At 50.7% G+C, this 22,924-nt stretch overlaps 2 protein-coding genes across 9 annotated transcripts in view; both read right to left on the bottom strand.

Moving 5' to 3' along the window:
- Window positions 1–2,863: 2,863 nt before the first annotated feature.
- KLHL35 (kelch like family member 35) lies at window positions 2,864–12,539 on the bottom strand. The gene is made up of 7 exons (XM_051608723.1): window positions 12,464–12,539; window positions 9,257–10,151; window positions 7,689–7,873; window positions 7,003–7,121; window positions 6,280–6,468; window positions 5,405–5,593; window positions 2,864–4,015 (listed from the first exon to the last, which is right to left on the bottom strand). Exons 2-7 carry the CDS (start codon window positions 10,144–10,146, stop codon window positions 3,827–3,829), a joined length of 1,761 nt encoding a protein of 586 aa, XP_051464683.1. The 5' UTR covers window positions 10,147–10,151; window positions 12,464–12,539; the 3' UTR covers window positions 2,864–3,826.
- A 7,834-nt stretch (window positions 12,540–20,373) lies between these two features.
- Window positions 20,374–22,924, bottom strand: part of GDPD5 (glycerophosphodiester phosphodiesterase domain containing 5) — a 182,162-nt gene continuing 179,611 nt past the window's right edge. For all 8 annotated transcript variants that reach the window (XM_051608708.1, XM_051608707.1, XM_051608714.1 and 5 more), the window contains 2 exons: window positions 21,292–21,404; window positions 20,374–20,787 (listed from right to left, as the gene is read on the bottom strand). In XM_051608708.1, the coding sequence (XP_051464668.1) occupies window positions 20,672–20,787; window positions 21,292–21,404 (229 nt within the window). In that variant the 3' untranslated portion in view covers window positions 20,374–20,671. The remainder of the gene's footprint in view (window positions 20,788–21,291; window positions 21,405–22,924) is intronic.

The following is a 22,924-nucleotide window of genomic DNA, read 5'->3' as shown; positions in this document are numbered from 1 at the left end:
AGGTGCTTTAGGTGTGGCCTGAGAAAAAGTCCTCTCAGAAGCTGAAGTGGATCGTAGTGGCAGCTTCATGCTTTGTGTTCTTCTGCCACAGCAAGGAAGGGCAAGAATCAGCCAAGACAGATAATTTGTCATTCTCTGGAAATATTCCCTCCATTGTGCCAAAACCACAGAATCACAACAACAAAAATCACAGAATCTTGGGGTTGGAAGGGACCTGGAAAGATCACCCAGCCCAACCCCCCTGCCAGAGCAGGGTCACCCAGAGCACATCACACAGGAACGTGTCCAGGAGGGTTGGAATGTCTCCAGAGAAGGAGACTCCACAGCCTCTCTGGGCAGCCTGGCCCAGGGCTCTGTCACTCTCACAGGAAAGAAGTTCTTCCTGATATTCCCATGGAACCTCCTGTGCTCCAGTTTGCACCCATTGCCCCTGGTCCTGTCACTGGACATCACTGAACAAAGCCTGGCTCCATCCTCCTGACACTGCCCTGAACGTGTCTGTAACCATGGGTGAGGTCGCCCCTCAGTCTCCTCTTCTCCAAGCTCAAGAGACCCAGCTCCCTCAGCCTTTCCTCATCAGGGAGATGTTCCACTCCCTCCAGCCTCTCTGTGGCTCTGCCCTGGCCTCTCTCCAGCAGCTCCCTGTCCTTCCTGAACTGAGGGGCCCAGAACTGGACACAATATTCCAGATGAGGCCTCACCAAGGCAGAATGGAGGGGGAGGAGTCAAGGTGAAGATTCATTTCTATTAAAAAATACTAATAAAAGTTAAATTCCTTCCCTAACCCTCCCCTGCATGTCCAAGGCTCACAACCCTTACAAAACACAAACACATGTCAGGACCAAAAATGAAGCAAATGTTGGAGTATCAACTTCCACCACCACGTTACAACTATTGCAACACATCACACATGTCAAAAGCATGAGGGAAACCCGACAAGAACATCTCCTACCCTTTCCAGTCTGCTTATTTCGACAGGCAGAAGGGGTGAAGTACAGCTAGGGACTCCAAAGAGGAATGAGGGAAATCAGAAAGGACTGTGGAAAGAGAAGTTTGAAGTGCAACTGGAAAATTTTTCTATCAAGGTTACTGTTAGGTCCAAAAACATCACTACGTTCCTCTCAAGGCAGAAATTTGGCATGAGGACCATCCTTTTCATAAGGCTCCATTCCTCATGCTGCTCACCATCCTCAGCGGGCAACCTCTAGGTGCTCCCATCTTCCTGAGACACCACCACTGCTTTCCAAAGTGCAGACCAAGAGGAGGGACATCCTCAGCCTGTGAAGAATTAAGAACCACCTCAGCTCTGTGAGTCACAGAATGCTTTTGGTTGGCAAAGACCTCGAAGATCATCCAGTCCAACTGCTAATCTGGCCCTGCCAAGGCCACCATTAATCCCTCAGCACCACATCTACACAGCTTGGAAACCCCTCCGGGGATGGGGACTCCACCACTGCCCTTGGCAGCCTGGGCCAGGGCCTGACAACCCTTTTGGGGAAGAAATTGTTCCTGGTATCCAGTTTAAACCTCCCCTGGCACAACTTGAGGCCATTTCCTCTTGTCCTCATGAAGTGAGGTGGAGATACTGTGTCCCAAGCAACACACTTTGAAGAGGCTTCCTTAACCAAAAAAGTGAATCATTTAAGGCACAGGAAAGCAGTAAGAGAGACAAAACTGGGCATGGACTGTGGTTGGAGCTTCTCAGGAGATGGTGTTATAGGAGGATAAAGGTCTCTCTGGCCCTAAAAACTATCAGAACATGGGTTGATGTGCTCGTGCTTTCTTTTCTGCTGATTTTTAGGGAAGGTGCCAGTTTCTCCTGAAATCTCCATTCCCGTTAAAGACCCAACTGTGGATACAACTTGATTGCAAATGAAATTGCCCTTTACCAGCACAAATTTCCTTTTCTCTCCTCCTGGGAATAACCTAAAGCAGCAATGAATCTCCTTTATACTGCCTGAAGGACACATTGTGCTGCTCATTACCTGATTGAAATGGCCAACCCATAATCACTGGCATTCAAGAGAACTGGAGGCAGAGAACAGCCAAGCAGTGAACCTTGAGGAACAAGGTGTCTGTGATGGCCCTGAGACTTTCCAGATGTGACTATGAGGAGCAGCAGGTATGTTTCATAAACACCTTGCTGATCACTTGGACAGAAGAGCCCTCATTTCCCAAAGAGAAGAGGAGATCAGTGTGCTCCACTTGCAGCCAGTTTTGGTTCTTCAGCAGGGACTTGCTTGCTATGTTTTACAGGTAAGCCTGATATCATCAAGAAGAAGAAGTGAGCTTCTCAGAGTTGACAGAAAACAGAATTACCAAAGAGGACCACACAAAAACCAGCTGTATGGGGTGGAATCGGGCAGCAACAGGACTTTTAAGATGATTTAAAGGCCCTGAAAAGGGGAATATCTGAGCCAGTGGACATAGTCATTTCCTCTTCTTCAGGAAGAAGTCATCATAGGGGTGAGGAAAAGAAGGTGCAGAGAAAACAACAGCCAGCCAGCAGCCTGCTGTGGGAAGTGCACCCTGCAATGGACTAGTAAGAGGGGGGTTTAGGAGACCCCACTCTACATTTGGCAGCAACTAAGTCCCTCATTCAACATCATGAACATTTACCTGGACCCACCAGAAATTACCAGTTCCAGTCATGGACTAAAGACACTGACACCAAAAGTTATGGCTATTCTACCAAAACACAGGTGCTCAGGATCATTTGTAGATCTGAGACCAACTGGCTTGGAGTGACATGGTCTGTGTCATCCAACACTTGCCCTCCACATCAGGGGCACATTCTAGCTCCCAGGGACTCTCAGTCAAATCTGTTAAATATATAGAGTTTATTTTAATACTTGTTAGACTCCAGAGCCAGAATGAGCCAGATGTGATTCTGTGACTACCATGCTTCAGGTCTTCATTAATTCCTACAGGTTAGTGTTAGTAATGGAACTGTTTTGGTTGGAAAAGACCTCTAAGATCATCAAGTCCAACCATTAACCCAGCACTGCCAAGGCCACCACTAAACCACATCCCTAAATACCACATCTACAAGGCTTTCAAATCACTCCTCTGCCCTCTGAGGAAGGAAGTCTTGGCTACATGGTTCACTTGTCCTCTCAATGACACAGTGAGACAGCAGTCCAACCACAGAGCATGTATGAAAAGAGAGAGCACTCTGTGCTTTACACCCTCATCCAACATGTGCAGAATGGTGTCAGACCTTGGACTATTCAACCTGGTTTTTGGAAATCAAGTGGATGAATGTTCTTGGGGTATCAGTTTTGAAGTCTCAGTCTCGGGTCTGGCTGTTCATGGATATTAATGACCTTTTAGGTCACCACTGTAGTTTGACACAGGGTTCTAGAAGATAAATGCACAGATATCTGGTAGCTTTAGCTAAAGAATTGGATCTTGTAGCAGTAATTGTTAATGCCACAGGCTTGGGCTTCAGAAAGCAGCAAATAAGTGTCCTGGCAGGAGAGCCAGCCTCTGTTGTCGACATGACAGAAAACTGCAAGCTACAGCCAGAAAAACCTGCATAAAGGTTGGATCCAGTTGTTCCAGGGGTTGCAAGTGTGGCAAGGTCTGGGATGCAGCCTCACACAGCCCAGCACCCTTTCACCCTGTCACCTAGACCAGCCTCCAAGCCATCGGCACCACCAGGGAAAACAATCAGGCTGCTCAGGGGCTGGCTGGAGCAAGCCTTCTGCAGCGGCTTCTACTCGTCCTTCCCCACACAAAGCTGAGATGGCTGTCCACTTGCTGGGTGGCCGCTGTGTCAAGGGGAGGCCCCGGGTGGGAGGTGGCTGCAGTTGGAGCCCCAGGGTCATCTGTTCATGCGCTGCAGGATGGTGACGCAGCCGTGGTAGCTGGTGCAGCGCTGCAGCGGCGGCTGCTGCTCCACCTGGCCCGTCACTGGATCAAAAGTAAAGGCCTTGTCTGTGCCTTCTCCGTTCTCATCTCGGCCACCCAGGATGTAGATCTTCCCTCCGCACACCGTCAAGCCACAGCTCTCCTGGAAAAGCATGAAGGGAAGAGCAAGAGTTGAGGAACGGGTCAGACTTTCAGTACCTGAAGGCGGCTCCGGGAAAGCTGGGGAGGGATTTTGGGCAAGGATGGGACAAGGGGGAAGGGATTCAAGATGGAAGATGATAGATCTAGGTTGGATATTGGGAAGAAATTCTTCACTGTGGTGAGACCCTGGCCCAGGTTGCCCAGGGAAGCTACTTCTGCCTAATCCCTGGCAGTGTTGAAGAGCAGGTTAGATGGGGCTTGGAGCAACCCGGTCTAGTGAGAAGTGTCCATATCCATGGCAGGGAGATGAAAACCAGATGATCTTGAAGGTCCCTTCAGACCCAAACCAGCCTGTGATTCTATGATTAGGAAAGGGGGCTCAGCATTGCAATGGGGTCAACTCTCACCTGCCCAGAGGAAGGATAAGTGAAGTCTGGCTCTTGGGGTGCTGCAATCTTACTGCTTCAGTAAGAGTTTAGACACTTGAAATGCCTCAAAAGCCTGTGATGACACCATTGCTGTTCCTGGCAGTCCCCTGAGCACATCACAGATGCACAAGCACACCAAGAGGTCAGAGAACCAGCCAGCACCTCCCTGTGAAGGTCACTGACAAGGGTGCACTGACGTGGGCTTTGTAATTGAGGTTGAGCTGTGTCCCAGCATTGCTCTTCACTGAGCCACAGCTCACACAGCAGCATGGCTTTGGGGTGCAAAACTGTCATCACACTGAACCAAGATACACAACCACCACCTGTCTGTGTTCAGTCCACAGACCAGACCAATAAAACCCTCACCCTGAAACACATAGTGTGGAGAACAGGTCCTCAACACCAGTGTTTTCACCCTACAGATCCACTTCTCTGGCATTAATAGCTAGTGGAGACACAGCAAGAAAGCTTGGATTTGTTGTGGAAGAGACATCCTCCAGGCTGTATGGACACTGATGGTGAGAGTGCATATATTTGAGTTGCTCTTCAGAGGTCATGTCCACATAGAACCATCACATCGATTTGGTTGGAAAAGACCTTTAAGATCATCCAGTCCAACCATTCACACAGAACTGCCAAGGCCACCACTGCCCCATCACAGAATCACAGAACCTTAGGGGTTGGAAGTGACCTCGAAAGATCATCTAGTCCAACCCCCCTGACAGAGCAGGGTCACATAGAGTAGAATTCCCTCAGCACCACATCTACAAGGCTTTGAAATCCCCCCAAGGATGGGGACACCACCCCTGCCCTGGACAGCCCCTTCCAGTGCCTGACAACACGTTTTCAGAGCCAAACCCACCATGGATTTTCCTTGCTTTCCACCTCAGCAAAGCACCGTGATCTCCCACTCTAGAGAGAAGAGGAAGGCTCTGAACTTCTTCCCTAAAATTCTTCCTTACCAGAGGCCCAGGGAGGGTGGCCACTTCTTGCCAGCTGTCTTTCCTTGGATCGTAGCTAAAGATTTTACTGAGGAGTCCACCTACAACATAAATGATGTTGTCCAAGCAGACAGCACTGATGCACCTCTGGTAAAAAGGGGTGGGAGACAAGAGTGTCCACTTGTTCTCTTCTGGATCATAACACTGGACCTGGGAGGAGAAACACAGCTATGGGAACATGAATTTACCACATCTTCCTGCTCAGGTGAAGCTGCTGTTCACTGGAAATGAAAGCACAGGGGGCCAGAAACATGGATGGGATCTTCAGCATCCAGAGACACGTGCAGTGAGCAAAGGGGTGAGGGGTTCTGACATTCCCTCTTGAATTCAAGTCCCCCAGACAAACTATGAGCCCCCAGGTGGCTAGACATGCACCTAGACAGTGCATGGTTAAGAGTTCAGAGATGGAGCTGAGAAGCACTGATGGCTCCTCCTGCAGCTCAGGAGACCAGAAGCATCATGTCTGGCTTGCAGAGGTCTCCTCCAGGCAGTTACTACTGCTGCTACTTAGCTGAAGTGAGCGTCCACAGTGCTGGAGGTTTGTTCCTGTGGTGCCTCAGGGCTGACCAGCCTTCAGAGCAGAAGAAGCTCTACTGAAACCACGCCTGTTATACTGTCCTCTCCTGACACCTTCCCTCTCTGGGTCCCTAAGTCTCATTGGCTTCCATTTAGATGCGTGACTTCTCATTCTGAGGAAGCCTTCATTAGTCTTAAAAAAAACCCCCCAACAATCCAGACTTGCCCTTGTAGCTGAAGGACAACCCTGTTTCCCTCCACGTCCCCTGGCAAAACCTTCTTTTTCAGGTCCCTGTCCACTCCTGATGCCCCAGCAATACCTTGTCAGTGTTAGAGGTGTCATCCACAGCCCCACCCATCACGTAGAGCTTGTTGAGGCAGGAGACCACGGCGGCTGAGCTCACAGCTTGAGGCAATGGGGCCAAGGTTGACCAGCTGTTGGAGAAGGTGTCGTAGCACTCCAGGCTGGAGAGGCGGAAAAACCCGTCAAAGCCTCCCACAGCATAGATCTGCCACAGAAGGAGCAAAGCAAGGCTGGTTAGAAACTCCTGGACTCACCTACTGTCAGGGGGTGTGTGAGGGGAGGTTAGGACTTGGCCAGGAAGACAAACATCATTCCTGTCCCTGCTCATGCAGGGAGGTTGGAACTAGATGATCTTTAAGGTTCCTTCCAACCCAAACCAGCCTATGATTCAAGACATGGTAAAACCTTGGGACTGGATTAGATGACCATCCAAGGTGTCTTCTACTGCAAACCATTCTGTGATTCTCTGGAACACCCCACACAATCTTTCACCCAAAGATTTAACCCAGCTCCCTGCAGAAGACTTGCACCATCCCCTGGTAGGTCTGAAGGGTACAACTTCATTTGTGGCTACTCCAGACAACACACCCCCAACCAAACCAGTGATGTCTTGGTTACGTTCTACTTGTTCTCCCATCAAAACCATCTCTAAATGACCCAAGGGGACAAACACACACTGACAGTTTCTCACTGGACTGGGGAGCTGGAGAAGTGGGGGTCAGTGCTCCACGTGGCTCACCTTGCCCTGAAGTGTGGCCATTTTGTGCCTCCATCGGCCTTTCTGCAGACAAGCAACCTTGATCCAGACATTCAGCTGGGAGCTCAGCACCCAGACATCACTGCTGCTGATGTGTCCTCCTGAAAAAGAGAGTGATGGAGGGCCTGTGTGACCCCCAAGGACAGCCCCATCACCTCCCTACACCAGTGGTGCAGAGTTCCTCCTGCAATGGGACAACTTAGGCCAGAATATTGGGTTACAGCCACGTAAATTCAACTTCCCAAGGGAGACACCATCTGGACTTCAAAGCACTTATCACACTGCTCCATCCCTTGTCTAGAACTCATCTGCTGGGCATTATATTTTAAGTGAGGGACAAGCAGGAGACTCTGATGTTGTAGGAAACCCTGTGTGACAGCACACACCAAAAGCAGCTTGTTCCACAGCTGAGCACTTTTAACAAGTGGCCAACAGCAGGAGAAGGTTTTTTCATACTGGTGTCCTCCCCCTCAAAGGTGGAATTGTTTCTTGGGACAGCAAAAGCCAAACCACCTGAGGAGAAACTTCACCAAGAAGTGACTTTGCTCCAAAGCTGGGATGCATGTGGATGAGTCCTGTTCAATAGAACTAAGGAGCAGATGTCCAAGCAGAGGTCATGGTGGGATTTTTACAACCAGGGAGGGACCATCTGGTCCAGGGCATCTCACCTGATATGTACACATCGTTCTTCAGCGTGCAGGCAGCAAACTCTGACTTGGTGTAGCCAGGCACACTGGAGAGGGCTGTCCACTGCCTGCTCTTTGGGTGGTAGAGGTCTGTGAAGGGCAGCTTCAGAAGGCCTTTCTTATCACAGCCCCCAATGATGATGATGACTTCTGCCAGCTCCATGAACCTAGACCATGAGAGGCTTGGGTAAATCTCCAGGCCAGGATACTCCTTTACATCATCCTATCTAGGACACGGGCAGCACAGTCCAATAGATGGGCCAAGATCCTCTCCTGCATCCTGGAAAAACTTCTTGATGTCGAGTGTACCAGAGCCCTGGCACAGGCTGCCCAGACAGGTGGTGGAGTCTCCTTCTCTAGACAGAGTCAAAAACCACCTGGATGCAATCCTGTGCAACCTGACCTGGGTGAACCTGTTTTAGCTGAGGGGTTAGACTGATGTTCTCCAGAGCTCCCTTCCAACCCCAACCATTCTGTGATTCTGTGACCAGCCACTGATTTTCTGGGCAAATCATCTCACCCCCTTCACACCTCCCCTTCTGTCTACACCATCAAATCAAAGGACCCTCCCAGACTGAGTGAGAAAAGGGTCCAAACCACATAATGGAAAAAAAAAAATTAAAATGGGAATAACCTTTAAAAGTTCTTCATGAAATTGCCTCCTGCTTCTCCACCCTCCCCCTTCCAGGACAATCAAACCTAATCCTCAAGGCACAGCCACAGGCGTGGAAAGCTGTTCCTGGCATCCTGCCTCCAACAAGCTCTCTGCCTGGAGAGAGAAGTGTTTCCAGGAAATCTCACCCTCTCCAGCCCTAAAAGCAGAGAGCAGACGAGACAGACAGCAGGGGAAGGAAATTCCTGTCAGCTGGGAGGTGACAAGTGAGGAACAGCTCTGCAGGAGGGGAGAGGAGAAGAAGGAGGAGAGGGAAACAGGACTTGAAAGACTTGGTTCCAAGTTGATGTGGCCTGAGACCATTCTCTTAAGCCCAAGTCTGTAAAAAGAGGGAGGTAAAATGGGGATGTTGGGGGGTGGGATTTATCTCCAGTGAATTTTTGTTGTTTTCATCCTTGAGGAGGTCACCACGGGGACCCTGTTATTTAGCAGTTCTGGACTTTCCTAAAGGAAAGATGGAGAGGGACTTTTGACAAGGGTGTGGAGTGACAGGATGAGGGGGAACATTTTCAAGCTGAAAGAGGAGAGATTTAGAGAATCATAGAATCATTAAGGTTGGAAGGAACCTCAAAGATCCTCTAGATCCAACCCCCTGCATGGGCAGGGACACCTCCCAGCAGCCCAGGCTGCTCCAAGCCCCATCCAACCTGCCCTTCAACACTGCCAGGGATGGGGCAGCCACAGCTTCCCTGGGCAACCTGGGCCAGGCTCTCCCCACCCTCACAGCCCAGAATTTCTTCCTAATACCCAATCTGAATCTCCCCTCTTCCACTTTAAAACTGCTCCTTCTTATCCTATCACTACACAAACTCCCACAAACTTTTAGATCCACCAGCTTCAACCACCCAGGTCTAGTGAAGACAATGGCACGTTTTACCTTCTGGGCCTGGATCTCAAAGAGCTGACCTCGTTCCCAAGGATGTAGTACTTGCGGGCCTCGTGCAGGAGGGGAATGCACTCCTTGGAGTCCTGGATGAGTCCATCCATTTCCACCTTCTCCAGGAAGTAAGTGGGGTCAAGCAGTGGCAGGCGGACATGCTCGAGTAGATCCTTCAAGGCTCCCTTCCTGGCAGGCACGTCGTGCCGTACCCAGCGCATGACTGCCTCAAAGACCACCTCCTCCTTGGGGACCACCAGCTGCTCATTGGACAGATACTCAACCAGCTCCTTCACATCCATCTCCAGGAACTCTTCGTGGCATGACACCTCCACGAAACACTCCAGCGTGAACCTCTTGCTCTTCTCTGTCAGGGATGTGATGGAGAACGAATCAGCAAACTTCATGATGCCCAGACAATTACATGGGTGGAGCTGGTCCTCAAGGAAGGTGACACAAGCATCTCTGAGCTTGGAGATCTGCAGCAAGTCAGACAGTTCCAAGATGCTTTCAACGTTGTCCTCCTGAATGATGATGTTCCCCCCGTACATATAGTCGAGGAGGAGAGACATGGTGGAAGCAGAAATCTTCTGGATATTAATAATATCCTGGTGGCCTTCCTTGAGGTTGCCACCAAACATGGCCCTGAAGTATGTGCTGTTGGCTGACAAAGTGGCACGGTGACAGGGGAATTCTTGTCCATCAATTAGCAGCACCACGTCGGTGAAGATGCCGCTCTGGCGGTAGGAGTTGAGCGTCTGGAGGATCTGCTCAGCATGGCAGGACCCACTGCAGGGCTTCACATGCAGCTTTTCTTTGCTCGGGTCCCTTGTCACATTTTCCAGGCTGCCCGTCCTGAAACTTGACTCTTCTTTCATCACCCGATGCATCCTGACTGGGAAGCAGTGAAGGAGACAAAAGAACAGGACACTGTTGAAAGATCTGACTGTGTTGTCCTACAATATCATGATTTTGGCACCTTTCTTGGTGCCACAGGGAAGCACAGATTCCAGCCAAAATACAGGCAGACTCTGCCTCTTCATCCCCACACACGGTTGATCCTCAGGAACCAACGTTTCCTCCAAACCCCAGCAGAGTGATGGATATTTCCAATCCAACCCTACCCCAATAGACCAACTTCTTCTGCCTTTAGGAGATGTTCCTTCCAAGGCAGTTGCCTTGCCCAACTTATGCTGTCCAAACACCTGGACATCCTTTCTTTCTGATATCTCTTAACTCTTTTTAACTGGTTTCCCCATCTTGTCAAATACAATATTTTGACTTTTTCTCTCCTCCATGGTTCCCCAAGTGTCTTAATCCAGGCTAAAATCCAGAGGTAAGGGTGTGAGAGTGGGATTTGCCAAAGGTAGCTATGACATGACCTGCCCAAAAACAGAGATATCTACATCTGACATCACTTTCTGCTGGATTTCTTCTCCAGATGATGAAAAAGCCTTTCTTAAAGACCTTCATAAAGTGATTGCAAAAAGTAGCCAACTTGTCTCTTTCAAACAGTTCACAGCTGGCACTGACAGTGTGGGCAGCATGACCCATCCTTGCAGGGCAGGGAAAGTCCTCTGCTCAGCCTGGACCTGCACATCCACAAAGGTGATCCCTGCTCAAACTTTGGGGAGGCAGCCAGGTCCACTGGAAGGAGAAATCCCTGGGGAGAAGGGCCTCTGCCTGCAGAGGGGGGGTCTGAAAAGCAGAGGAGCATCGTGGCAGTGAAATAGTGACTAGAATCTACAGTTCTATCACAAGAGTGAGTGAATCGAAGACCCCAAACCCTCAACAACTACCTCGACCACCCTAGACCTACTACCAGGTTGGCTGTCCTCCATTCCTTCCACTCCTCTCCAAAAAATCTGCCCTGACCCTTCATGATTACACAAATCCCTAAGCTGGAGGGAAAAGCAAGGAGGGGACTGAACCTGGGTCTCCCTGCACTTGCCTGACTGGTCTCCCCAGCTGGATGGGGGACAGCAGTGTCACCACCTGGGCTTTAAAAGCATGGCAGAAAGTCAACATGAGTGGGGGGGTTGCCAGGGAGGGCAGTCAGGAGATCCTGATCCCAGCTTCTACCTTGGCCATGCAGCTTTCAGATTGTTTTTCTGAGGTTCTGTAACAGCAGAGAGATCTTTTTGGGGGGGTTGCTCAGGCTCTGCTCTCAAGCCCCTCCCTGAGTCATGCTCTGAAGCATCTCACCACCAGCCTCTGGCAGGAGCACCAGTCCCCAGTGGGTGACAAGTTACCAGACATCATTGGCTTTGTCCACAAACTCCCTTGCAGGAAGGCAGGTAGCACATCCCTTGAGGATGATCACCTGGAATCAAAAGCCCTGCCTTAGCTCCACTTCTTAATCTCTTTTCCTACACCTGCATCTCCCAGGCAGCCATCAGGTCCAATCACAGCCCCCAAGGGTGCTCAGGTTCTCCTGTGCTCCAGAGAATACCTCCTGGCCACACCTGCACCAGGTGTAGCCACGTGTAGGACAACCAAACTAGTCCTGAGGATCCTCACCCCATCATCCTGAGAAAGCATCACTCTCTCTTCTGTGCCTGCAGAATCCCCCAGCAGTGGGGAAAACACCTCTAAACACCTCTGCCCCTGCCACAGGGGAGCTGCAGAGACCTAAGGAGCAGTGAAGGAGCATTACAAGCCCTGCCTAAATATCTAAGAAATCCCATGGGAGTGGGTGAAGGCTCTGAATACCCCGAGCACTCCCAGGGCTGTGCATGGAGGGAACTGATGTTAGAAGGTTTAAAGTCATGTAGAGAAGTTACAACAAAGGCAGCTCTCTGGGGACAGATGCCTTTACAACAAGCACAGCAAACTCCAAGGTCTGCAGACACACACAAAACCAACCAGGAAAGACAAACACATCCACCTCCTCCCTCCTCTCCCTGATCCCCAAGCATTCCCAAACCATCAGGGTCACCAACAGCTCCGTGAAGAACCAGCTCAGGGTGGTTCTCCTTAGAAAAAGACACACCCCCCCCTCCCTCCCCAGTTAATCCAAATGCCCTTCCCCACCTCACATCCCTCCTGCCTACCCATAAGACAAATTATGACAAACACCCTCACTCATGCACACTCCTCTCTGGGTCACCCCCCTCCCTCCAAGTGCCACACAGCAGCAAATGCTGCATTATATTTTATGTTATGTTATTATTTTGCAAGCCTCCCCAAGAAGAAGCCCAACCTTACCTGACCCACAGGTTGTGTTCTCCAGGTGGGACCTAACGAAGACTCAAGTTCCCTCTGGCAGAGCTTCCATCCACCCTGGGGCTCTGCACAGAGACAGGTCCCCTTTGCACAGCACGCTCAGCTCTTCTGCAGCAAGGCTTGGGGAAGCACAAAAGCATCTCCTTTATCCTCACTGCCAGAGAGGTGGGGGCAGAAATCTGCTTTTGTTTCTCCTGAATGACATGCCAGAGATCTACAGGGCATTAGCCACGCAGCTGTCAATAACAGCCAGCCAGGGAGGAGCCAGGACCCAGGGAAAACCCATCACAGCTCAGGGAAAAAAAAAAATATAGCACACCAGGGCAGCTTAAGAGGGCTGAGCCATCTGGAGAGCAAATTGAGGTCCAGCTGGAACGATTCATCTGACAGAGGCTCCGTCTCACTGGAAACCACACCAAAGCTGAGGAAGCAAATACAGCTCTGGGAGCAGAAAGATTCCAGGAGGAGGAATGGATGGGGTCAGGGAGGAGTTGCAGTCCTCCTCATTAAGGTGTGATAATTAGGTAATTAGATCCTTGAGGAGGATGAGGACAGAAGGAGAGGTTTGCCTCATGTGGCTTTTCTGCACCTTCCCTTCCAACTCAACCCCAGTCACCGGATGAATTTTTAAGTGCTCGTAGCAGGGACCAAAGCAGCCCTGGGGAAGCTCCAAGAAGTAATGCCTGTGCTGAGGATTATCAGACTCCCTAATCTGATGCATTCAGCCTTGCCCAGGGTGGCTTTGAACAGCTTGTATTATTTCTCATTAGGCAGAAGAGAAATATTCATTAAACCCAGCCCCTGCACGTTGCCATCCCAGTGCAATCACCTTTCTGTGGGGCACCACTGCTGCGTTTGCTGGCTGCTTCCTTCCTGCTCCTCACCCCACTGCTGGGATGCAGGGGCACAAGTTGGCATCCTGCTTGTTCCCAACATTTGCATATGAATCACTGGCAACCTGGAAGGGACTGTGGTTTCCCAGCCTGTGCACTGAGCTGGGGGGATTTGCTCTTAGGACCCTCCACCCCCATAGAGTTGGCACTGCGAGGCTGCACCCACCAGGGTGCAACTTTGTCCACGCAGGGATGGAGCTAAAGATGACCAGAAATGGGCCATCAGGACAAATGGCAGCACAGCCCAGATCCTGCCCTGTGGGGTGCAGCAACAGAGGTCTCCAGAGTGCTGGAAACCCTTCAGCAAGGTTGCAAAAGCTGTCATCTCCTCGCAGCCAGAAAGTGTGGGGCTACCAACCCGGTCGAAACCCAAACCCAGCTTCAAGCAGTGTGTACAGCCCTGGGGGGTGGAGGGGACCAGCTACTGAGAGCTGCAATACACAGTGACCACAAGGAGAAGGCTTTGCAGGGTGCAGCTGTCCCCACGTCCATGACAAGCCACCTGTGAAATAGATTCCTAGAGCCAGACTGCATCTCTGCGGGATCTCCTCTTGCGCTGCCCAAGCTGCCACTGTGCAAGGGCTGCTCTACAACCCACATTTTTGCCTTTTCTTTTGCCTGAAACTGAGGGCATTTACTACCCCAGAGAGCTGCAAGAGGATGTAGAGGTGTTCAAAAGGGGTGTCTGCTAGGCAGCACCTTATAAGGCTACGTTATGCAAGAACCCAACCTCCCATTTGCTCCCATTTCCCTGGGTCTTCTCCCAAGGCAGATACAGACACCAGAAGCAGTGATCTTAGACTCCCAATTCACTGTCAAAATCCCTTCTGCAAATTACAAATGCCCCATGGCCCGCAGGAGCCCTCAGGCACAAGGCCAGAAGCATGAAAAAGGTGCAGAAGGAAACACCAGTCTATAGGAACAGGAGCTCCAGGCATCTGTTGGGGGAAGCTCTGTGTGAATGTAGGACCAAAGCTTCCTGAAGGAGCAGCAGACTGTGTGTGTCAGGAGGTGAAACCAACAGGCAGGAGAAGGGATGCAGCTGAGCTGAAGAGAAAATGAGGAGAAAAGAGTGGAAAAGACAATAGGAAGGGGAGGAGAGAGTTTTGGATAAATCAGGTAAGGGAGGCCACGGTGAGACTTCTAAGAGGGAGCTGGTCACTAGGACTTGATCATCATAAAAACCCAGACTGGTTTGGGTTGGAAAGGACCTTAAAGATCATTCAGTTCCAACTCCCTGAATGGGCAGGGACACCTCCCACCAGCCCAGGCTGCTCCAAGCTCCAATCCAACACTTCCAGGGATGGGGCAGCCACAACTTCCCTGGGCAATCTGGGCTTATGTCTCACCACCCTCACAGGGAAGAATGTTGTCCTAATGTCTAACCTCCTCCCTTTCCGTTTAAAGCCATTACCTCTCATCCTATCCCTTCATGCCCTTATCAAAAGCCCCTCCTCAGCTTTCCTGGAGCCCCTTCAGGCACTGGAAGGTGCTCTCAGGTCTCCCTGGAGCCTTCTCTTCTCCAGGCTGAACACCCCAACTCTTTCAGCCTGTCTTCACAGCTTTGGTCTCTATCTCTCCCCCAAATGCCCAAGAGAAGAAAATGGATTCTATCCAGGACAGGTGTCTATGCACTCCTGGCACCAGCATCCAAGGCTCCACCTTTCCATGGAGAGAGGTGAGACACCCTCTTGGCACCCTCAGCCAGTCAGCAGAAGTGAAGGGCAATCACCAGCACTCAGGAGAAGAGACTGAAGCAGGAGACCCAAGTAGATGAGCAAGAGCAGATAAATAACTGGAACAGAAACAGGGTCCAGAAGGAGGAGAGGGAGAGGCTTAAGAGGAAAAAAATCCTGTTCTTATTTCACATGTGGTCACTGTTCATCTTGAGTTTGAAACCTGGTCTAGAGAGTTGGCCAAGAAGGGGTTACTAGCATCAAGAGCCAGGAGGAGGGGAACCAGCCTTCAGCCTCATCTTGATGATGCTGCTCCCATCATGGCTTGAACCTTCACTCTTAGTTTGGGCTTTGCAAGCTTCTGGCCACTGCCTCACATTTAGTTTTTCAGCAGAGAGACAAGAGATGCTTCTTACAACAGAAAACTGTGTAGGCCCAAGACGTGGCCACACCAGCATCATCTCCCAGAACCCAGGACTACAACCCTACCAGCAAATGTAAAGGGCTGGAAAGGTTCCCAGATACTATGAGAACAATCCCAGCTGCACCACTAAGCTCTTATAAATAAGGGCAGTTTTAGAGAGGAAGAAAAGGAGTTAAATAGCACAATGTTGGCTATCCCAGGCCAGTTGGGCTTAGAGCCAGCAACCAATCCTCAGCTCTTTTATGTGAGTAACAGGCACAGCCTACAGCCTCTCATTTCTCTCCTCTTGACTTTGCAATATCCTTCCACACCCACAGCCCCCAGTTGGGGATTATTCAACACTGGAGACAGCAGGAGCTCTCCCCCTTTCCCTTTGGGCAATGATATATTTAACACTCCAAGGTATTCCCAGAGCCAGACAAATTCAGGGCACGGAACTGACAACCCCTCACCAGCCATGAGATAATGTTGTATTTACTTTAATCCCTTCCAACTATCAGTGAAACGCAGCCCTTCAGGGGCTGGAGAAAACAGCTGCTGAACAAAGGACAAACACAGGATAACCCAGATCAGATCCCTGTCTCACCCAAATCACTCTGTAGCTGGGAGCAGATCCTGGGGTAAGGAATAAAAACACAGAAATAAACATATAAATACAGCAAGCACCAACCCAGCCTTTCCCTTAACACACACGTTTAGCCAAGAACTACTCAGGGACTTCCCAAGCTGGATCTTGCATCTGCACGGTGGTGCTTACTGAGTGCTAATGGATGGATGAGCCTTTTAGTCCTTTTTTAAACCCACTGATGGTTTTTGGCCTTCACAGCACCCTGGGGCAATGACTTGCATAGTGTGTGTTCGAAATGGTTTCCTGCTTGTTTGGTTTCAAACTGCTGCCTGATCAGTTCCACGGGTGCATCATTGAGCCCGTGTGGCCACGAATGCTGAAAAATTGTTCTACAGTTGCTGGTCCAAGACTCAAGTCTGCACAGTTGCCACCTCTCCACAGGAAAGCTTTTCAGCTACTGTCTTAGAAAACCTGGGTGAGAGAGAATCATAGAACGTAACAGTTTGGAAGGGCCCTCAAAGATCATCTAGTTCCAACCCCCTGCATGGGCAGGGACACCTCCCAGCAGCCCAGGCTGCTCCAAGCCCCATCCAACCTGCCCTTCAACACTGCCAGGGATGGGGCAGCCACAGCTTCCCTGGGCAACCTGGGCCAGGCTCTCCCCACCCTCACAGCCCAGAATTTCTCCCTCCCATCTCAGCTCCAGCTCCCTCTGCCAGCTGGAAACCCTTCCCCCTGCTCCCATCCCTCCCTGCCCTTGTCCCAAGCCCCTCCCCAGCTTTCCTGGAGCCCCTTCAGGCCCTGGAAGGTGCTCTCAGGTCTCCCTGGAGCCTTCTCTTCTCCAGGCTGAACACCCCAACTCTCCCAGCCTGGCTCCAGAGCAGAGCTGCTCCAGCCCTCCCATCAACTCTGGGCCTCCTCTGGACTCTCTCCAACAGCTCCGTGTCCTTCTTGTGTTAGAAGCTCCAGAACTGGACCCAGCACTGCAGGAGAGGTCTCACCAGAGTGGAACAGAGGAGGAGAATCCCCTTTCTCACCCTGCTGGTGACACAGCCCAGGACACAGTTGGTTTCTGGGCTGCCAGTACATGGTGCCAGCTCATGTTGAGCTTCTCATCAACCAACACCCCAAGTCCTTCTCCTCAGGGCTGCTCTCCATCCCTTCACCCCTCAGCCTGTATGGATACCAGGGATTTCCCCAACCTATGTGCAGGACCTAGTAAACGCCCTTGGTGAACCTCCTGTTGTTCACATGGGCTCCTGGTGAGGAACTGGAAAGGGTTGCCCAGGGAGATTGTTGATGCCCCATCCCTGGAGGTTTTTAAGGCCAGGTTGGATGAGGTTTTGTGCAACCTGATCTAGTGGTTCCCTGCTCATGGCAGGGGGGTTGGAACTGGTTGATCTTCCAACCTTCACGATTCTATGACTTCTTAACCTTGTCCAGGTCCCTCCGAGTGGCATCCCCATCCCCCAGGCACATCAACTGCACCATTCAGCTTGGTGCCATCGAGAGGAGATGCAACACATCTGTATGGATCTCAAGATGCCCTCTGGTCAGACCTTCAGCTCCCTCACAAAGCACAAACAAGCAGAAACACAGAAGATCAAGGCACCACCGTTTTACGAGCGACCCCAGAACACACCACAACAGCACAGACTGGCAGGGGAATACTAACAGTTTATTTCACAGAGCATTGCAGAGTTTATTTTGGTCTAGCTCTATCTTCATCAAAAAGTATCATCCTTTTTTTTTAAAAAAAAAAAAGAAAAGAAAAGAAAAAGCAAATATTCAGGACGATGATGGCAACAGTCAGTGCATCACACATGGAGCTGGGGTCCCATCTTAAAAAAAACAGGGAAAGAAAAAATGGTGAGACCAACTCTTTGTTGGATTGCTTTGGACACTTCCAAGCCTTGAAGTACTTGACCTTTCAATAAAGTCCCTCTCCAGGGATCAAAACGGAACATGCAGGTGATTATCAACAGATGCTGAGATTTAACATCTCTCACTTGGCAATGACAACCCACTGGGAATGTTTCAATACAGCACCACATCAAAGGGAGAAGCAACTTTGTTCTCAAAAGCCTTCACACCCACCAAAATCTTGCAGTTCTGCAGAAATAAAACAACACCCCACACTGTGCTTCACAGACTTGAGAGAGTACCATACAGAACAACAGCATCTGGGGAAGGGAAGAGAGAGCATGGACCAGGGTCTTAATCCACCTACATTCAGAAAAACCCAGGGAAGATGCAAAGGAATTAACATCTTGATTTTCACTGCTGAGGAAGGTGCTTATTCAAGCACCACAATTCATGTTTTCATTAGCAGTCGGGGTAGTTTTCTTTTTCTTGGCTGCTTTCACCCCCCATTTCCACACACGAAGCCCAAGACTTGAGGGTTTCAAAATGCTACTGGAGTGCAGCTTAAAAATAAAAATAAGAGAGAGCAGCCCAGTGCTGCCAAAACAAGAACAAACCCTTCAAGGCTGTGTTTAGCCTGGCTTGCTTCTGGCCTTTTCAAGCCTGCTGTGTTGTTGTGTTGAACATGATGCACACCAGCATCTCCCAGACCATCGTTCTCCTCTGCAAGGTGGCTTCTTCCAGCTGCACCTGGGCTCTACAGCCCAGCTTGGCCAGCACCTGAAGACTCAGCCTCAGCTCCCACTCTCTCCACGATGAACAAGCTGGATGGTCCCATCTCTTTCGAAGCAGGGCACACCAGGCTTCAAAGGGAACTGGCGCTCAACAGCATTTCTCAGGTTGTGTTGACCAAGAAGGGAGCAACCCAAGAGCAGAAGGCCACAGGGACAGAGCCAAGCCCCATCCACAGCTCCAGCAGCCTTCCAGCTTCAGCTGCCTTGGGAACCAGCTCTGTGTGAACAGCAACGTGACCCAGAAACTGGCTCCTCTCCACCAGGCCTTGGAGATCAAGAGCAGCAAGCAGAGACCATCCTTGGGCTGGCTCTGAGCTGCTTCAGGGAGGGGATTAAATTCAACATCTATTTGGTTTCTGAGTGGTTTATTGGGTTGTTTTGTTGGGTTTTTTTCCTTTTAACCTCTGGTCTAGGATTTTGGTTTAAAGCCTTTTGCATTGGAAACATGCTGATGAGAGCTCTTGAAGGCAAGAGCTTGTCAGCATCTGCTGCAAGATTGTCCCTCCTTTGGAGGACACCAACATGCAGCTTTAAAGATCCCAGTTTTAAAGCAAGGAGGAAAGGTCTCCTTGCAGGAATAAATTATAATCCAGGGCTGCTTCACCTTCCAAACTATTTACAACTCCTTCACCTGTGGGCAACTCCTTGGCCCAGAGAGAGGGAAGCTCACACTGCACCACCACCTTCTCTTCCTCAGTGGTGCAAGGACAGGGAAGCAAGGAGCAACTGGAAATGCCACTTGGAGTGGCAGGCACTTCAGCCTGATCTGAGTGGTGATGGTGCCCATGGCATTGTTTATTGCAAGCCAATTGGGCTGTCCAGAGAGCCCAACAGAGGGAGGGAGGGAAGGAAGGAAGGAGGGAAGGAGGGAGGGAGGGAGGGAGGGAGGAAGGAAGGAAGGAAGGAAGGAAGGAAGGAAGGAAGGAAGGAAGGAAGGAAGGAAGGAAGGAAGGAAGGAAGGAAGGAAGGAAGGAAGGAAGGAAGGAAGGAAGGAAGGAAGGAAGGAAGGAAGGAAGGAAGGAAGGAAGGAAGGAAGGAAGGAAGGAAGGAAGGAAGGAAGGAAGGAAGGAAGGAAGGAAGGAAGGAAGGAAGGAAGGAAGGAAGGAAGGAAGGAAGGAAGGAAGGAAGGAAGGAAGGAAGGAAGGAAGGAAGGAAGGAAGGAAAAATTACAAGTCACAGGATTGTTGTCAGCAGAAGCCAATCCACAGCCAATGCTCAGCATTTGCCTTCAAGCCCGTGGTGGGACACTGCAAGAAGGCCCATCCCCTGTGAGCATCCAGGCTTTGGGGAAAGAGGAAGGGCCAGGGAGAAGATGCCCAAGTGACTGAGCCAGTGCAACCCCTTCCCTGGCTCTGAACTCCAGCAGGGAAGAGCAGTGCTATCTCCTCTCCCAGGAAAGCTTCTCTCTTCCAAACAGCCTCTCGTTGCATTAGAGCTAAAACTTCATTGCCCAGGAAAGGGGGAAAAGAGGAGGAAAGCAAAAAAAAAAAAACCCACCCAAACCCATAAGGAAAATGACACTTCACAAGAATATTACAACATTCAGCTACACAGTCGCTGCACCAAGGGAAAAAGTGGAGCAGGGAAAGGGGGAGGAAGGGGAGACACATCCAATGTGTTTTTCCCAGGATTCCCCCAAGGGGTCTCAGGCTGTCACCTCAAGATTCAAATAACTTCAGCCATAAGGTTGAGGATTTAATAAACACGGGGTTTCCACTCATGCCCTTGGAAAAGTTACACTCAAAAAACCCCCCCCAAAAAAGACCAAAAAAAAAAAAAAAAATCTCATTTTCTACATATTTACAAAAATAAGCCCCCCCCCCAACCTCACAACCAGGGAGGTGGAGCAGCGAGGGATGGGGGATGGGAAGGGGGCTTTGCCCAACAAGTTCCTCAAAGGTTCCCAGCCCAGAGCGAGCAGGAGAGCGCGGCTCCCGCTGCCCCGGCCGGCGTGGGGTGGGAAGGGAGCCCCTCAGTTCATCTGCAGCTTGGGGTCCCGGGGGTCCGTGGGGGTGACCATCTCGTTGGCAAAGCCATTCTCAGAGCAGAGAGACAGCTCATCCGTGGTCTCCACGCTGCTGTTGATCTCTGGGGAGAGGAGAGATAAGGGGAGATATCGTGGCAGGGGTGATGGGAAGGTTGGGGCGGCCGGGTGAAGATGGGATGAGAGAGTTGGGGTGTTGAGCCTGGAGAAGAGAAGGCTCCAGGGAGACCTGAGAGCACCTTCCAGGGCCTGGAGGGGCTCCAGGAAAGCTGGGGAGGGGCCTGGGACAAGGGCTTGTAGTGATAGGACATGGGGGAATGCATTAAAACTTGAAGAGGGGAGATTTAGGTGAGACATGAGGAGGAAATTCTTCCCCATGAGGGTGGGGAGAGCCTGGCCCAGGTTGCCCAGGGAAGCTGTGGCTGCCCCATCCCTGGCAGTGTTGAAGGGCAGGTTGGATGGGGCTTGGAGCAGCCTGGGCTGCTGGGAGGTGTCCCTGCCCGTGACAGAGGGTGGGACTGGATCCCTTCCAACCCAAACCATCACCTCTATCAGCAGAGAGCTGAGAGGTGAAGCAAAGGGTTCTGACCAACCAGCCCCATCCATACCTGAGAAGATCAGCTTCTCCTTCATGATCTTGACATCCCGACTAGACCGGCGGACGGCAGCGCTGAGCATGATCTGCTCCGGGTTGTAGGTCCTGATGCTTCCCAGGCGCCACCTGCAAGACAAGAGGGGGATCTCAGGGGGCTGGTTTCCTCAGCCGTGGGAACAAGCTCAATGCATGTGGCCACCAACGACATGGAGACTGCCAAGAAGTCTCAGAGACCCTCACGCTTTGATCCCTTGAACCTACACAACCCTACGTGGTAGGAGGAGGTTCAGAGGTGAGCATGTTATCTCAAAGGGGGACAGACACACAAGCAGGTCATCTTTAAGCACCTTGAGCCTCCTAATTCCACTAATTTCACCAAAAAAACTTCAGACACCCCTTTCTGACACATCAGTGACCCAGCTGCCCTGAGAGGGTGCAGCTATCTTGACTTTAAGGGTTGGGAAGAGGGAACAGAACAAGAGACCAAGGCAAGGCCAGAAGCCATAACCTTTTCCTCACTGTGACATGGTCACTCCTGTGGGAGAAGAGAGACCAAAAGACCAACTAAGGTCTCAAATGTGAGATGCAACAAAGACACTGTCCCTACACGGGCAGCCGTGACACAGGGGTCCCCTGAACATGATTGTTCCCAGAGAACTTCCCTCCCCACATCCCAGCTCTTTGCTGAAATTCTTCTATCCAAACCCCCCATTTTTTAAGCCCTGATGAAACTCAGTGTCCACCAAAAAAGTTGCCACCAACATGAGGCTGGTGGGAACTCGGCTTGACTTAAAACTAGCCAGACTTTTATTCTCCTCACTGAATGCATGTCAGGAAAATTCCTGAGGTTAATAAGCAGCAGTGGCAGCACATTCAGGGAGTGGGATTTTGCTCTTAAAGTAGTTTTTTTAGCCTGAGAACATCCCTAGAGCAGAGCCAGCAGGTTGCTGCTGAAATAGGGGAATAAAAAAGGCTTGGTGGGCTCAGACAAAGCAGCCATACCCAAGATCCCATTGCAAAGGGGTGTTGTTTGGGCCAGGCTTTCACAGCCCACACCCCACCCACTTGTCCCACCTCCTGAGTACAGAGGAAGGACTTCAAGTCAATCCCATTCTCCCTGCCAGCACCAAGGAGGCCACCAGGCTGTTTGGTGGAGAAGCAACAGGGATTTAGGGAGACTTACGGGGTTTCTCATCTTCTGGCACCATCTAGTGGCTCAGCCACACAAGGGAAGGTGATTATGGTTTCAATTTTTTGATTTGTTTTAAATAAAGGTGAAAACCACCTTCTCTCGAACTTCTAACCCCCTCCCCAACCCCAGCAGCAGAAGATTTGAGGAGCCTCACACATCTCCAGCCTGGCTTCACAGCACCAGCCTGACACCCACAAAAGAGGTCTGCAATTTCCCCAGGAAAATCTAGCTGGGGTTTCCATCCCCTTCCCAAATCCCAGCAGGTGACACCAAGCCATCAGGCTTTGACCAAGGGTACAGATGAAGGTGGATGCTCTGCTACAGAGAAAAGAAGAGGTGGGATGGCAACACAACACAACTCACAGACAGAAGCAACACAGAGGAAGCACAAGGAGGCAAAGACATTAAAGTATTGTTGTTATTATTATTATTATTAATATTATTATTATTATTA

Source organism: Apus apus, chromosome 1 (genome assembly GCF_020740795.1).
Source record: "Apus apus isolate bApuApu2 chromosome 1, bApuApu2.pri.cur, whole genome shotgun sequence".
In the NCBI taxonomy this organism is placed as follows: Eukaryota; Metazoa; Chordata; class Aves; order Apodiformes; family Apodidae; genus Apus; species Apus apus.
Note: the sequence above shows the minus strand (reverse complement) of the source record. Positions and strands in the feature narration are given on the sequence as shown.